This window comes from Rousettus aegyptiacus, unplaced genomic scaffold (assembly GCF_014176215.1).
Source record: "Rousettus aegyptiacus isolate mRouAeg1 unplaced genomic scaffold, mRouAeg1.p scaffold_m13_p_3, whole genome shotgun sequence".
NCBI lineage: Eukaryota > Metazoa > Chordata > Mammalia > Chiroptera > Pteropodidae > Rousettus > Rousettus aegyptiacus.
The window spans coordinates 79,157,007-79,170,200 of NW_023416306.1; the positions used below are offsets into that span (position 1 = coordinate 79,157,007).

The 13,194-nt window shown below is 40.4% G+C and overlaps 1 protein-coding gene across 14 annotated transcripts in view; it reads right to left on the reverse strand.

Moving 5' to 3' along the window:
- Nucleotides 1-2,086: 2,086 nt before the first annotated feature.
- Nucleotides 2,087-13,194, reverse strand: part of WNK2 (WNK lysine deficient protein kinase 2) — a 105,618-nt gene continuing 94,510 nt past the window's right edge. For 11 of the 14 annotated variants that reach the window (XM_036239077.1, XM_016126018.2, XM_016126026.2 and 8 more), the window contains 3 exons: nt 5,165-5,270; nt 3,088-3,141; nt 2,087-2,286 (listed from right to left, as the gene is read on the reverse strand). In XM_036239077.1, the coding sequence (XP_036094970.1) occupies nt 2,261-2,286; nt 3,088-3,141; nt 5,165-5,270 (186 nt within the window). In that variant the 3' untranslated portion in view covers nt 2,087-2,260. The remainder of the gene's footprint in view (nt 2,287-3,087; nt 3,142-5,164; nt 5,271-13,194) is intronic. The other 3 variants (XM_016126021.2, XM_016126017.2, XM_036239079.1) reach the window with 1 other exon arrangement.

Sequence of the window (13,194 nt, forward strand, 5' to 3'; positions counted from 1 at the left end):
GAGGTAGCAAAAGACCCCTCCAGGGGTCTGGTGAGAGTCTTGCTGGAGTTTTGCAGCAGAGCATTGCAGGAAGGTGAACAGCAGCAGCAAAAGGCAGAGGTGGGGCTGGTGAACCATGTCTCTGCAGCCAAGTCCAAAGGGGACACATCTGGTACTGAGTGAGGTAGACACCAGAGCACCTTGGACTTGGAGAGGGAGATTAAGACTTACCCTTGGAGCGCTGGAGGCTGGCTGTGCAAGGCAGAAGAAGACCAATGTTCGAGATCCTACACACACCTGTTTTATTATCACCATCAGTAGCTTGTCAGTGCTGATCAACACTACAATGGAGAACTTCCCGAGGGCCATGTCTGTTTGCAGGGAGGACCCAACCCACTGCTCCGAGTTGGGATGCGGCAGACTCTGCTACTGAGGGTCCCAGCAGGTAAGGAGTACAGACTGATTCCTGCTCCAAAGGCTGCTGGGAGAGCAAGTCAAGCTCTCAGATGTGCTATGGTATAAATAAGTGTCTCTCTGCCCTTGCAATTTTTACTGTTAGCTCATGTACTATTTTTACCATTTACCATCTTACTACCTATTTTTTACCATTAGCATATATTACTTAAAAGAAATTATTTAAATTTGCCATCAGAAAACATAAACTGCATTACTATCATCAACTGAAACCCAAGAGCAGGAGCCATAAACATGGTGACAAACCAAACAGAGTAAAAACACAGAATGGCATCATGTCTGGCTGCACTGGCTCCTCTGCTCTATCATAGGGCTGAGCAGGGGCCAGAGGCCCAGGCACATGCTGGGTGTGTCCACTGGGGCATACCTACTGACAAGAGATGGGGTAGGCAGCCCCCATGCACTGCTCCCACCGCCCCCAAGAGGCCATGTCCACACATTCCCACATTGACACTATGCTTACACATGCCACACTGAGCCCACCCGCCTCCATGCTGATGTCCTCTCCCGCGCTGTGCCTGCCTACCTCCACACTGGTATCTTGCCCACCCACCCCCGCATGGCACCTGCATACCACACCAGCAAACCTCCATACAGACGCTGTGTCGGCAAGCCCTCACACCACACCCATAAGTCCCCTGAGAAGCTGTGGGAAGCAGGAAACCCACATCTCTCTGCTTTCATCAGCCAGTTGTTGTAGGAGTCTTAGGGACTGGTGTTTTGTTGTGATGAAGGTAAATGATGTCTGAGGACACCTGCGACAACTGCAATGTTATATACAGCATCTGTGGGCTCCAACAGTGACATGCCCCAGGTGCTGCTAGCCCCCAGCCTCCATCCATACCGAGGAAGCACTGTTGCCAGACATCAATGAAAACAAAGATGCAATTCCCCATCCTGATGTGGGGTCCCCTGAGTTCTGCCCCAGCCCTAGTGTGAGCCAGTACCTGCAGGTCGGGCTACAATTTTACCACCTACATCTCTCTGTGAGAACACTTGCAGGTTTCCCACTTTTTACAGTATGCCCTGGGGTCCCACCATAGGGCTAGTCTGTCCTGCTACCCTTGGTAGCCAGTGGTCTCAGGGGTCTCAATGTTTCAGGCCACTATGGATGCTCCACTGTACCCAAGAGTGGGTGACATGCCTCCAAGTGACATGGAGCAACAGAGTGGGAGGGTCAGCAAAATTAATGGAGTTGTGTGCACAAAGGCCTGAGTCTCTGCAGGCCAGGGGCCCATCATTGGAGATGTGTACTCCTGCTCAGCTTCCAGGGTCCCACAGCAAATAGGCATCACCCTGGGCCTGAAGGAGGAAGAGCTTGGAAATATATCAGGCCACTTGCCATCCATGGCCTTAGTTGATTCTCCAAGAAGTGGGACCATGTCACCTATCTTACTTGTTCTGGCTACTGTTCAATTCGAAGACCCTGAGCTAAAAAAAGCACTATAAGTCACCTTGTAAACTGTAAATGTTCATCACCACACCCAGAAATCCCTTGGCTGAGGGTGTCCTAGACAGCCCGTTGTGTGGTCCCTGGAGTTTCTCCAGCACCCCTCACCTGTGCTCACTGCTGTATAAGGCCAGTTGCTTGTCTGGGGGCCACTGGAAAAGAGAGTTTGAAAAACCAAAGTCCTTTTTCCCCCAAAATATTTTTTATTCTTGCATTACATTTGTGTCTCCAATTGTGAATAAAAAATGCTTAGAAAGTGGTTACAAAACAGTGTGAACTGACACAAGGCGCGGACTCGCCTGCTCTGCGTGAGACGACATGGGGCCTGGCGTCTGGGTCAGATCGGCCTGCCTGGGTTCAGTCGGGCTTCTCACTTTCAGAATCTAGAAAACAAAACCACCACAGCTCATTACAAGCCCTACATGGTTGCACCAGACCCCAGAAGGTGGAGCAGTGATGCCAAAGCAGTCACATTCCTCAGAGGGCCCAGAGGCCTGACCAAAACCTGTGCACCATGCAGATAAACCCCAGGCAGCCTCTGCCCTCTGGCCACCTTCCACACTGAGCAACTGCCTCAAATCAGACAGGGCATCCCAGAGCCTGCATGCTTGAGATAACAGAAAGCAAGCTGTGCCTCTGGCTCCTTGGGCACATTAACCCCAAGATGCCCCAGCCTCTGCCCGGGGCCAATGGAGAGGAAGCCCTAAATGCAGGCACAAGGTCCTCATTCCCTCCATGAGCAGTGGCACAAACCCTGACTGCATCTCGGTGGAAATGTGAGAACAGCAGATGGGGGCAGTCACCCAAGCTGGATGGAGCAGGAGGCGCTGTGCTGTGACTCCCAGCTTGAATGCATACAGATGCACAGACCACTGAGCATGAGGACATCAAGGGTAGCTGGGCCAGGAAAACATACTGAGCCCCAGCGGGAGGAAGTAGAGGGGGTGCGTGGTGGATACCCTCCTTGCACCCACACCTGTGACATGGCCCTGTGCCTCTGGGACAGCGGAATCCCTTAAATGACCCTCTGATGGTTTCAGCCTAAATTCTCCTTCTCTCACAAGGCCCAGGGCCAGATGCCTCCCCCTGTGCTTCATTCACAGAGTCACGTAAATCCAGCTTTCTGGGAGAGAGCCAACATGGAAAGGGAGCAGGGTTACCCTTTAGTTGACCATGAGACTCACTCTGTCCATGGGTCAGAGTCCTTCCCACATCGAAATGCAGTTCAGTTTGAATGGCTGAAAGCAGAGAACATAGGCCAGTTCAGGCCTGGAGCTGGTAGAGGCTGTCTGTCCTTGGGGCCTAGGCCACACCCAGTGGGAGCTGTGTGCAGAAGACAGGGTCCCACCTGACATCTCACTCTCATTTCATGAGCCCGGCGGCACATCATCTGCTACACCTGGCTCCCGCTGGTGAGATGACACCCACTGCCTGTCGACCTACCCAGGTGCCCTCTCCTGTTTTCTCAATGAAGCTGGCTGGTATGGCTTTTACATGGACAGAAGAAAAAGAAGTTTCACAGTTTCCAAGCAAAAGTGTTTATTTTTCTCCTTCAAATATACAATCTCTTGGGGATTCCATGCCACTGATCATTTGTATACAAGGCTAAAGCTCTAAAGCTCAAGTTAGTGCAGGGGAGTGGGAGAAGGTGGCTTCTACCGCCTTCAGGAACCTGACACTGAGACTCTACAAAGCAGGTACCTCACAGAGAACAAAAATCTCTTACTACAGGATTGTGTCCTAGCAGAAGATTCTGCATAATTACCTAGAAAATTCAATTCTAATTGAATTGATGGAATAATAAATTTAAACCAAAATTTGTTAGCTAGTTTTAGTGAGGTACCAAGTACAGCAGAACTCTATAATTAATTCACAGCTGGGTGGCCCAACCAGCTGCCTCCCTGCAGGAGGTGGGAAATACTCTGGCCAGTGAGGAGCAGGGCCTTCGGCTTCCACTAGGGGCTGTTTGGTGCCCATCTGGGATGAGTCCCACTGATGTGAGACTCTAGGTGAGATATATCCCTGCCCCAGGCAGGGTGACCTTGGTGCTTAGAGAGCAGTCTGGGGGACAGAGGAAGGCAGACCAGTCTGCAAGCACTGGGCAGACAGAGACCCAGGCAGCCACCGGCCTCAGTGCAGATGATAGAAAAGGGAGGAGGGCAGGCAGAAGAGTGGGTGGACCCCCGAGACAAAGAGGCCCTGCTGTCTCTGCAGGGCAGCAGCTGCCTGTGCTCCTGCTCTCACACACACCCTCACTTTCTCCACCTCACAGTAGCCCTGCCTGACTTTGGATCTTGAAGGCATCTCTGCTCGCCTATCACTTTCCAGCAGGTTCCACACAGCCAAACATAGCTGCCATAACATGTTCCTTACTAAAAGATTAACTACTACTACTAATGCCTGGCCCCAGGAGCCATGCACCCCTTAAGTACCTCACTGGCAGCACCTGCAGCATAGCAGTTGAGTGTGTCCATCTGTCTGCTGCCAGTGACATAAAAGCCCAAAAAGACCTTTCATGAGCATGAAGCAAAATTCCCCTACCATTTGCAATTCTTCAATATTCAAGGTCACTAGTTCAATTTAAAAAAAAAAAAAAAAAGCCACTTACAATAGGAAACTAAAAATCAGACTCTAGCTTCAGACTTGTAGACCATTTATGCTTCTGCAATTTAATGGGATATAAAGATATCAACACACAACACAATTTTAAATAAAATGCACCTTTCCTGATATATGGGTTTTTTAAATATCTCTTTCCATCAGGCAACGAAAGGCTATAATTCAAGGCACTGTAATTCTGCAGGGTGATTACAATGTTCTAACCATCAATTCAAGCACAGGAAGTACATGCAAAGACTGCAAATGTAGACCAATGGAACCTAAGAAGAAACAGTGTTTGCAGCAATAAAGAAAGCAAGAGTGGCCCTCACGCTGGTCCCTTCACTGGGTACCTTTGGGCAGCCAGAGTAGGGCTCAGAGATCAAATGACAATCCAGCTCCTCTGGGCTGTTCAATTCAGAGCAGAGCAGTTAGAGAGCTACGTGATCTGCAGCCGAGGGTTATGTGTGCTGGCCACTGGAAGCCTTAAGAACATGAGAAGCATGGGCCTATCTGCTATGCCCAAGCCTGATCCCCAGGCAAGGCTCTGGCTGCCTTCCTGGGCTACCCAGCTACTCCAAGAAACTGGAGCTGGAAGCAGGCTACTGTACTGGCCCAGAGGCAGTGCACAGGGTGAGGCTTAGAAGCCAGAGAGGGTAGTACCTGGCACGGAGAGGGTCAAGGAGGTTCCAGGAATGACCGTGGTGGGTAGAGGGCCAGGTGCCAGGGCCAGACATGGTGTCCCCACTGTTGCTCGAGGTGTATTCATCTAAAAAACAAGAAGAGGAGGGTACATATGGCTGCAATGGCCCCAGGGGTTCCTGAAGTTTCTCCATTCTTAGGCACCTTGGGGTTCCTTCTAATAACTGATACCATTGACAGTATGGGACCAGAAGCAGAGGTCCACCTTGCCTCATTCCTCAAATATACAGCCTGGCCACCTCTAGACCACAAACCCCAGGTATCCACAGACCAGAGCAGGCTCTCTAGGGCCTGATCCCTGAAGGTGCAGTGAGAGATCACACATCTCAACCCAAAGGCCTCCTGCTTGACCGGTCAGTGCCAATATGAAAGGACAAGAGCAGCCAAGAGCTTTGAGGGGCATGTGCCCAGAGCCTGGGAATCAATGGCAGGGAAGCCCCACTGCTCTCCACACCCCAGAGGAGAGCACAAGGGTGAGGCAGTGAGCAATGATAGTTGGTAAGACCCGCATGACCATGACATAGAAACCTTTTGGTAGAGGAGACTACTGAAAGAAAGGAGAACAACAAAGTTCAAACTCCCCACACAAAATGTTGGCAGATCTAACCCAGCAACTAAAAAAGATAAAACATCACCACCTAGTGGGGTGTGCCCCAGGAATGCAATGCTGCTGTCCCAGTGGAAATTGTTACACCTCACCCGAGCTATAAAACGAGAAGGAACCCCACATGATGCTCTCCACAGATGCATGGAGAATATCTTAGGAGTTCCGCATTCTTTCAAGGAAAGCACAGCAGTGAAGGCCAGAGGCACCTCCTCCATCTGTGAAGGGGCTCTACAGAATCTGCAGCCAACCCTGCACTGATATGAAATGCCAAACGCACTTCTCCCAATGCCCCCTGCTCCTAGTCAACATGCATAGAAAGTCCCAAACAAGACAAGGAAAGGAAGAGAAGCACAGACTAGGGGAAAAAAAAACCTTTATTTATAGATAACGACATTGTGTACAGAGAAAACCCAAAAGAATGAACAAACCATTTTCTAGAACTAAAAAGCAAATTTTGCAAGACTGCACAAAATTCAACCATATTTCTATATACTAACATACAATGGGAGATTATATAACTTTAAAACAATACAATTTACAACTGCATTCCAAAACATCCACTACCTAGGGATACATTTAATGAAATATGTGTGATACCTTTACATTGAAAACTACAAAACTTTTGCTTATAGAAAATAAAAGACATTAACAAAAATGTCATTTGCTCATCGGAATACGCAATATTGTTACCATGTCAAATCTCATCCAGTTGTATCAAAAGATCCAATACAATCCCAATCAAAATTCCAAAAGGCTATTTTGTAGAAAATGACAGGTTGTTTGTAAAATGTATGGAAGTATGAAGGACCTAAAAAAAAATCAAGAAATTCTTGAAGATCAATGTAGGAGGTCTTACATTATCAGATATTAAACTTACAATAAAGCCACAGTGATTAAGAGCATATAGTACTATTATAAGGATAAAAGAACGGCTTGATGGAACAAAACAGCGATTTAGAAATGAAGCTACATATATATAGCCACTTGAAGAATGTTGGAAAAAAAGGTGCTAGAACAACTATATATGCACATAGGAAAATAAATTGACCCCTAAATGGATAGATTAATAGCAGCTTAGACAAAAAAGAATCACATAATAAATCAAACCATACAAAAAAGTTAAATTGAGGTAGTTTACAGGCCTGACTGCAACAGCTAAACTATGAAACTTCTAGAAAAAAACAAAGGAGAATATCTTCCTGGTCTGGTAAAAGGCAAAGATTCCTCAGATAGAACAAAAAAAAATTACTGAACATAAAAAATTTGATAAACTAGACCTCAACAAAATTAAAACTTCTGCCATTTCTCTTTCATCATTAAGAAAATGAAAAGACAAGCCACAGGCTCATAGAAAAAAATCTGCATTATAAGTGGACCTGAGTGGTTCAAACCTGTGTTGTTCAATGGTCAACTAGAGTTTCGATATGCAGTTAAGAATCTATGTATGCAGCAGGCTGACTATAGTTATAATGTGGATTTTGACTGCACAAGAGTTGGCATCCCTAATCCTCATGTTGTTCAAGAGTCAACTGTATGTGGCAAAGGATATACAATGAATTCACATAAGTCAATAATATAGAGATTTTTCAACTTTTAAATGGTAAAGATCCTTGACCAAGAACTTTACACAAAATGGCCAAAAAGATTGTGTAAAGGTACCCAAAGGCAAATGAAAACAATAAGAAACCTACTTCTAGTCTTCAAATTCTTTTTATAAATAAATTTTCAAATATGATATCCCACAATTTTTTAATAAGTCACAAAAAAAGACAAGGCCATAGAAAGGAAAACTAGGTTAAACGGAAAATGGAAACTGTAAAATACTACATGAAAGACAGAGTTTGAGAATTTGGGCAGAGAGCTGGAAACTATAAAAAAAGATACAGTAGATGTGTGTGTGTGTTGGGGGATGGGAACAACAAATACAAAGTTTTCAACTGAAAAATACAATAACAAATTAAAAATTCAATGGATAGATTAATAGCAGCTTAGACAAAAAAGAAAAAAATTTTGTGAACTAAAAGATCTGAAGAAAATATGTCGAAGAAAGTATTAAGAGACAAAAGATGAGAAAATATGTAAGAGGCAAAAGAAAGAGTAAAAGACTTCACACGTGGATTGGAATCTCAAAAGGAGAGGAGGGGGAAGAGAGTTGGGCAGAAGCTATATGGGAAGAGATAATGGCAAAAAAAAAAAAATCCAAATTTGATCAAGAAATCAAGCCTTGGAGTCATGAAGCCCCCTGAAGTCTAAGCAGGATAAAAATGTATATTCTTAGGCATCACATTATAAATCTTATGAAAATGAAAACATGTGAAGCCGGAAGCAAAAAATTGTCTTCAGAGGAACAACAGACTGGCTGCTTGCTTCTGACAAAAAAAAGGGGAGCCAAATAACAGTGGAATGAAAATGTCAGCATGCTTAAATAACTGCCAACCTAGAATTGTATATCCACTGAAAATATCCTCTAAGAACGGCGATGAAACAAAGACATTATTAGACAAAAACTAAAAAATTAATTACAAGTACACATATATTCAATGATATTCTGAATGACCTCAGATGAAGATCAGAAGCAAGAAGGAATGAAACATCTTTCAATAACTGATAAAATATACACAAACACAGAGAAACTCATTAGATTAGGGGTGATACTAGCAAAATGGAGGAGTAAGCAGATCCAAACTTCCATCATTCCACAGAAACATTGGGGAAAAAAACACCAGAAACTGTAAGAACTAATTTTGTCAGAAGTCCAGAAAGCAGCTAAAGGTTTATAGCAATCAAGCAGAAGCAAAACACAAATAGAGAAAAGGGCAAATTTTAAAAAGTAGGAAAGCATTTTATTTTTACTGGTCCTTGGCTCATCCTCTCCATGATTTTACAACACTCTTGAAGAAGGCAGCTAACATTCCTCCAGTATGATTCCCTGGTCTGGAGGGAGCAGAGATCATATTCACAAATTATTTTATATGTCTGTCCTAACCTGTTTGGGGTGGGGGTGGGGGACTTAAGGGCTCACACAGGTGTACTTCTCTGTCTGGCTAAATTTGGAACTCCAAATTTATATTATCACTCAAAAACGTTGTAAGGCAATCAAAAAATCCACAGTTGCCAGGGGCCAAAGATTATGATCGAGACATATACAGACTGCCTAAAGCCAGGGTAAAAAAAGCACAGGAGAAAGTTTCTTTGGGAAATTAGGGCATTCAAAATTAGAATTTACTGGGGAATTTAGGAAGCCATGTGTATACATAGAGCAAGATGCATGTTCAGAAAAGTCTTGAGAAGATCCTAAGCTTTCACTACTAGTCTCAATGCAAGCAAGAAGTAAAGGCTTACGCAAATGAAGCCCCTGATGTTCAAGAAAATTTCACTCAAAATAATTGCTGAACACATGCTAAGCTTTCAACAAACAAAACCAGCAAATACTGGGAAAAAGGAGAATTTGATTTCCAGAGTTACTACTTATAATATTCAAATATCCAGTTTTCAATAAGAAATCATAAATTATATAAACAAACAGAAAAGTATGGCCATACAAAGAGAAAAAATAACAGAAACCATCCCTGAGGAAGTCTTTGAGCTTACTAAATAAGGACATTAAGTCATCTGTCTTAAATATGCTCAAAGAGTTAAAGAAAACTATGGACAAAAAAGAAACCAGGAAAATAATAGATGAACAACATGAGAATGTTAATAAAGAGATGAATTAGAAAAGGAATCAAACAAAAATATCAGAGCTGAAAAAATATAATAACTGAAATTTAAAATTCTACTAGAGGGGCTCAACATCAGATATGAGCAGGCAGAATAAATGATCAGCAAACTTGAAACCATTCAATTGAAATTACCAAGTCTGGGGAGCAGAAAGAGAAGAATGAAGAAAAGTATACAAAGCCTAAGGTTCTGAAGAATACTATAAAATATATGCATTATGGGCATCTAAGAAGGAGAAGAGAGAGACAAAGACAAAGAGATGGGACAAAAAAAAAAAAACACTTTACATAAAGAAATATCTGTCAATCATGAATTCTACATCTAATGAAAGGACCCTTCAAGAATAAAGGTGAAATTAAGACTCTGGATAAACAAAAACTAAGGCAGGTTTTTACTAAAAGATATGCCCTATAAGAAATGCTAACAGCAGTCCTTCAGACTGAAGTGAAAGGATAACAGACAGTAAATCAGAGCCATATGAAGAAATAAAAAAGGTAACTAAGTAGGTAAATCTATTGTACTTTTGGTTTTAATTCCATGTTTCCCCTATATAATTTAAAAGGCAAGTGCAATAAACGGTAATTGTAAATCTATGTTAACGGGCAGGTAACATAAAAATTCAATCTGTGACAAAAACAATACAAAGGGGGAGAAATGATAATGTCTAAGAGTAGGCTGTTTATATACTATTGAAACGAAGTCTGTATTATTTAATCTAGGTTATTATAAATTTAAGGCAGTAATTGTAATCCCCAATGTAACTAATAAGAGACTAATTAAAAGTATACAGAAAAGTAAAGAGAAAGGGAATCAAAATTATATACTATTAAAAAAACATCAAGTATTTGTTTAAAAGCAGTAATGAAGGAATTGAGGAATAAAAACCTATGAGACATACAGAAAACAAATAGTTGGATAGCAGAAATCTTTCCAAATTCATAATTACATTAAATGTAAACTGATTAAACTCTCCAATTAATAATCAGAGATTGACAGAATGAATAAGAAGCCTGGTTGATCTATATGCTATCTATAAAAGACTCATTTTGAATACAAAGACATAAACAGGTTGAGAGTAAAAAAATGAAAAAGAGAGCTGGGAAGCTACGTTATTATGAGACAAAATCGATTTTAAGTCAAAAAAGGTTACAAGAGAGAAAGAAGGACATTATATATTGATAAAAGTTTTAATCCATCAAGACATAACAATTATAAATATATAAGCATCTAATGATATAGCCCCAAATTATATGATGCAGAGAGAGAACTGAAGAAATAGACAATTCTACACTATTAGTTGCAGACTTTAATACTTTAATAATTCACTCAACAAAGAATATAAAAACCAGACAAATCTATAAGAGAACTTAAACACCAACATAATCCAATTAGTTCTAACAAATATTTACAGAATACTCCATCCGACAACAGCAGAATATACATTCTTTTCAAGTGCACAATGAACATTCCCCAGAACAGGCTATATGTCAGACCATGAAACAAGTCTCAAATTTTAAAAGATCAAAATCATATGAAGTATCTTCTTTAACACAATGAAAAAAATTAGAAATAAATAACAAAAAGAAAACTAGAAAACTGACATATGTGGAGAAATTAAACAACATACTCTTAAACAAAAGGTAAAAGAAATTAGAAAATACTTTGGAACAAATGAAAAGGAAAATTCATCACATCTAAATTTATGAGATTAAAAAAAAGAAGTTCTCAAAGGGAAATTTATAGCTGTAAATGCCTACATTAAAAAAGATCTTAAACCAATAACCTAACTGTATATCATAATAAAAGTAAACAAAATAAAGAATAGAAGAACAATAGAGAAAAACCAATAAAACCAAAAGTTAGTTCTTTGTAAATATCGACAAATTGACAGTTTTAGCTACCATACTGGATAACTTACATGAAATATAAAAATTTCCAGGGACACACAAACTACCAGAACAGACTCAAGAAGAAACAGAAAATCTGAACAGACCTACAATAGTAGTAAGATTGAATCAGCAATCAAAAACCTCTCAATAAAGACAAGCCAGGACCAGATAGATGACTTCGCTGGTGAAGTCTACCAAACACTTAAAGAATGAACACTAATCTTTCTAGAACTCTTCTAAGAAGTTAGAAGAGGTGGAAACACTACCTAACTCATTCTATGTGGCCAACATTATCCTGATACCAAAGATAGATAAACACATCACGAGAAGAGAAAATTACAAACTAATATTTATCAGGGGATGAATACTGATGCCAAAATCCTCAATAAAACATTAGCAAAACAAAATCAGTAGCATGTTAGGAGTATACACCATTGCTAGGTGAGATTTATCACAGGAATTAAGAGTGCTTTAAACATGTGAAAATTAATGTGCTACCCATTAATAAGATGAAGGATAAAAAAAATTAATAAGATAAGGATAAAATCTCAATTAATACAGAAAAAGCACTTGAAAAAAGCCAACACTCTCTCATGATAAAAACACTCAATAAACTAGAAACAAATGGAATTTTCTCAATATGATGAAGGCTAAATACATAAAAATCCCATAGCTAACATCACTCTCAGAGGTGAAAGGCTGAAAGTATTTCCTCTAAAAGCAGGAAAAAGACAAGGATCCTTGCTTTGCCACTTCTATTCAATATCATAATGGAAGTTCTAGCCAGAGATTAAGCCAGAAAAAAAAAATAGGCAAACATACTGGAAAGAAATAAAATTATCTCCGTTCAGAGGCGACACGATTTTACATGTAGATAACTCTAAAAAAATCCACACACATACCCACAAAAAAAATAGAAACAAAAACCTGTTAGACCTAACTCACGCATTCAGCAAAGTTGCAGGGTACAAAGTCAGTTATATTTCTAATAACCTAAAAAGGAAATTAAAAAAACAATTTCATTTTACAATAATATAAAAAATAATAAAATAGAAATAAATTTAAGGAGTTGAAAGACAAACATCCTGAAAATTACATTGCTAAAAGAAATTAAAGAAGACATAAATAAATGGAAAGACATCATCCCATGTTCATGGTTTGGAAGATTTACTGTTGTTAACATGTCAATACTACCCAAAGGATATATAGATTCAATGAAATTACTATTAAAGTCTCAATGGCAATTTTTTAATAAAAAAAAAAAAAAAACTAAAATTCACTAGGATTCTTAAGGGGCTTCCAACAATCAAAACAACATTGAAAAAGAAAAAATGTTGGACTCACATTTCCTAGTTCCAAAACTTAGTACGAAGCTACATAAATCAAAACAGTCTGAAATTGGCAAAAGACATACAGACCAATACAATACAGAATAAAGAAATAAATCTTTGCACACATGTTTAAGTGATTTTCAAAAAGAATGCCAAGAACATTCAATGGGAAAAGGAGTCTTTTCAACAAATTCTTCTAGGAAAACTGGATATCCACATACAAAACAAAACAAAAAAACAACAAAAAAAATGAAGCTAAGCCCTAACCTAACACCATATATAAATATTAATTCAAGATGGATGGAAGTTAGCAGCTAAACATATGAGCTAAAATTATTAAATTCTTAGAAAGAATTACAGAGGAAAAGCTTTGATGTTGGACTTCGCAATCAATGATTTCTTGGATATGTCACCAAAGACAGACACAACAAAAGAAAAAAATAG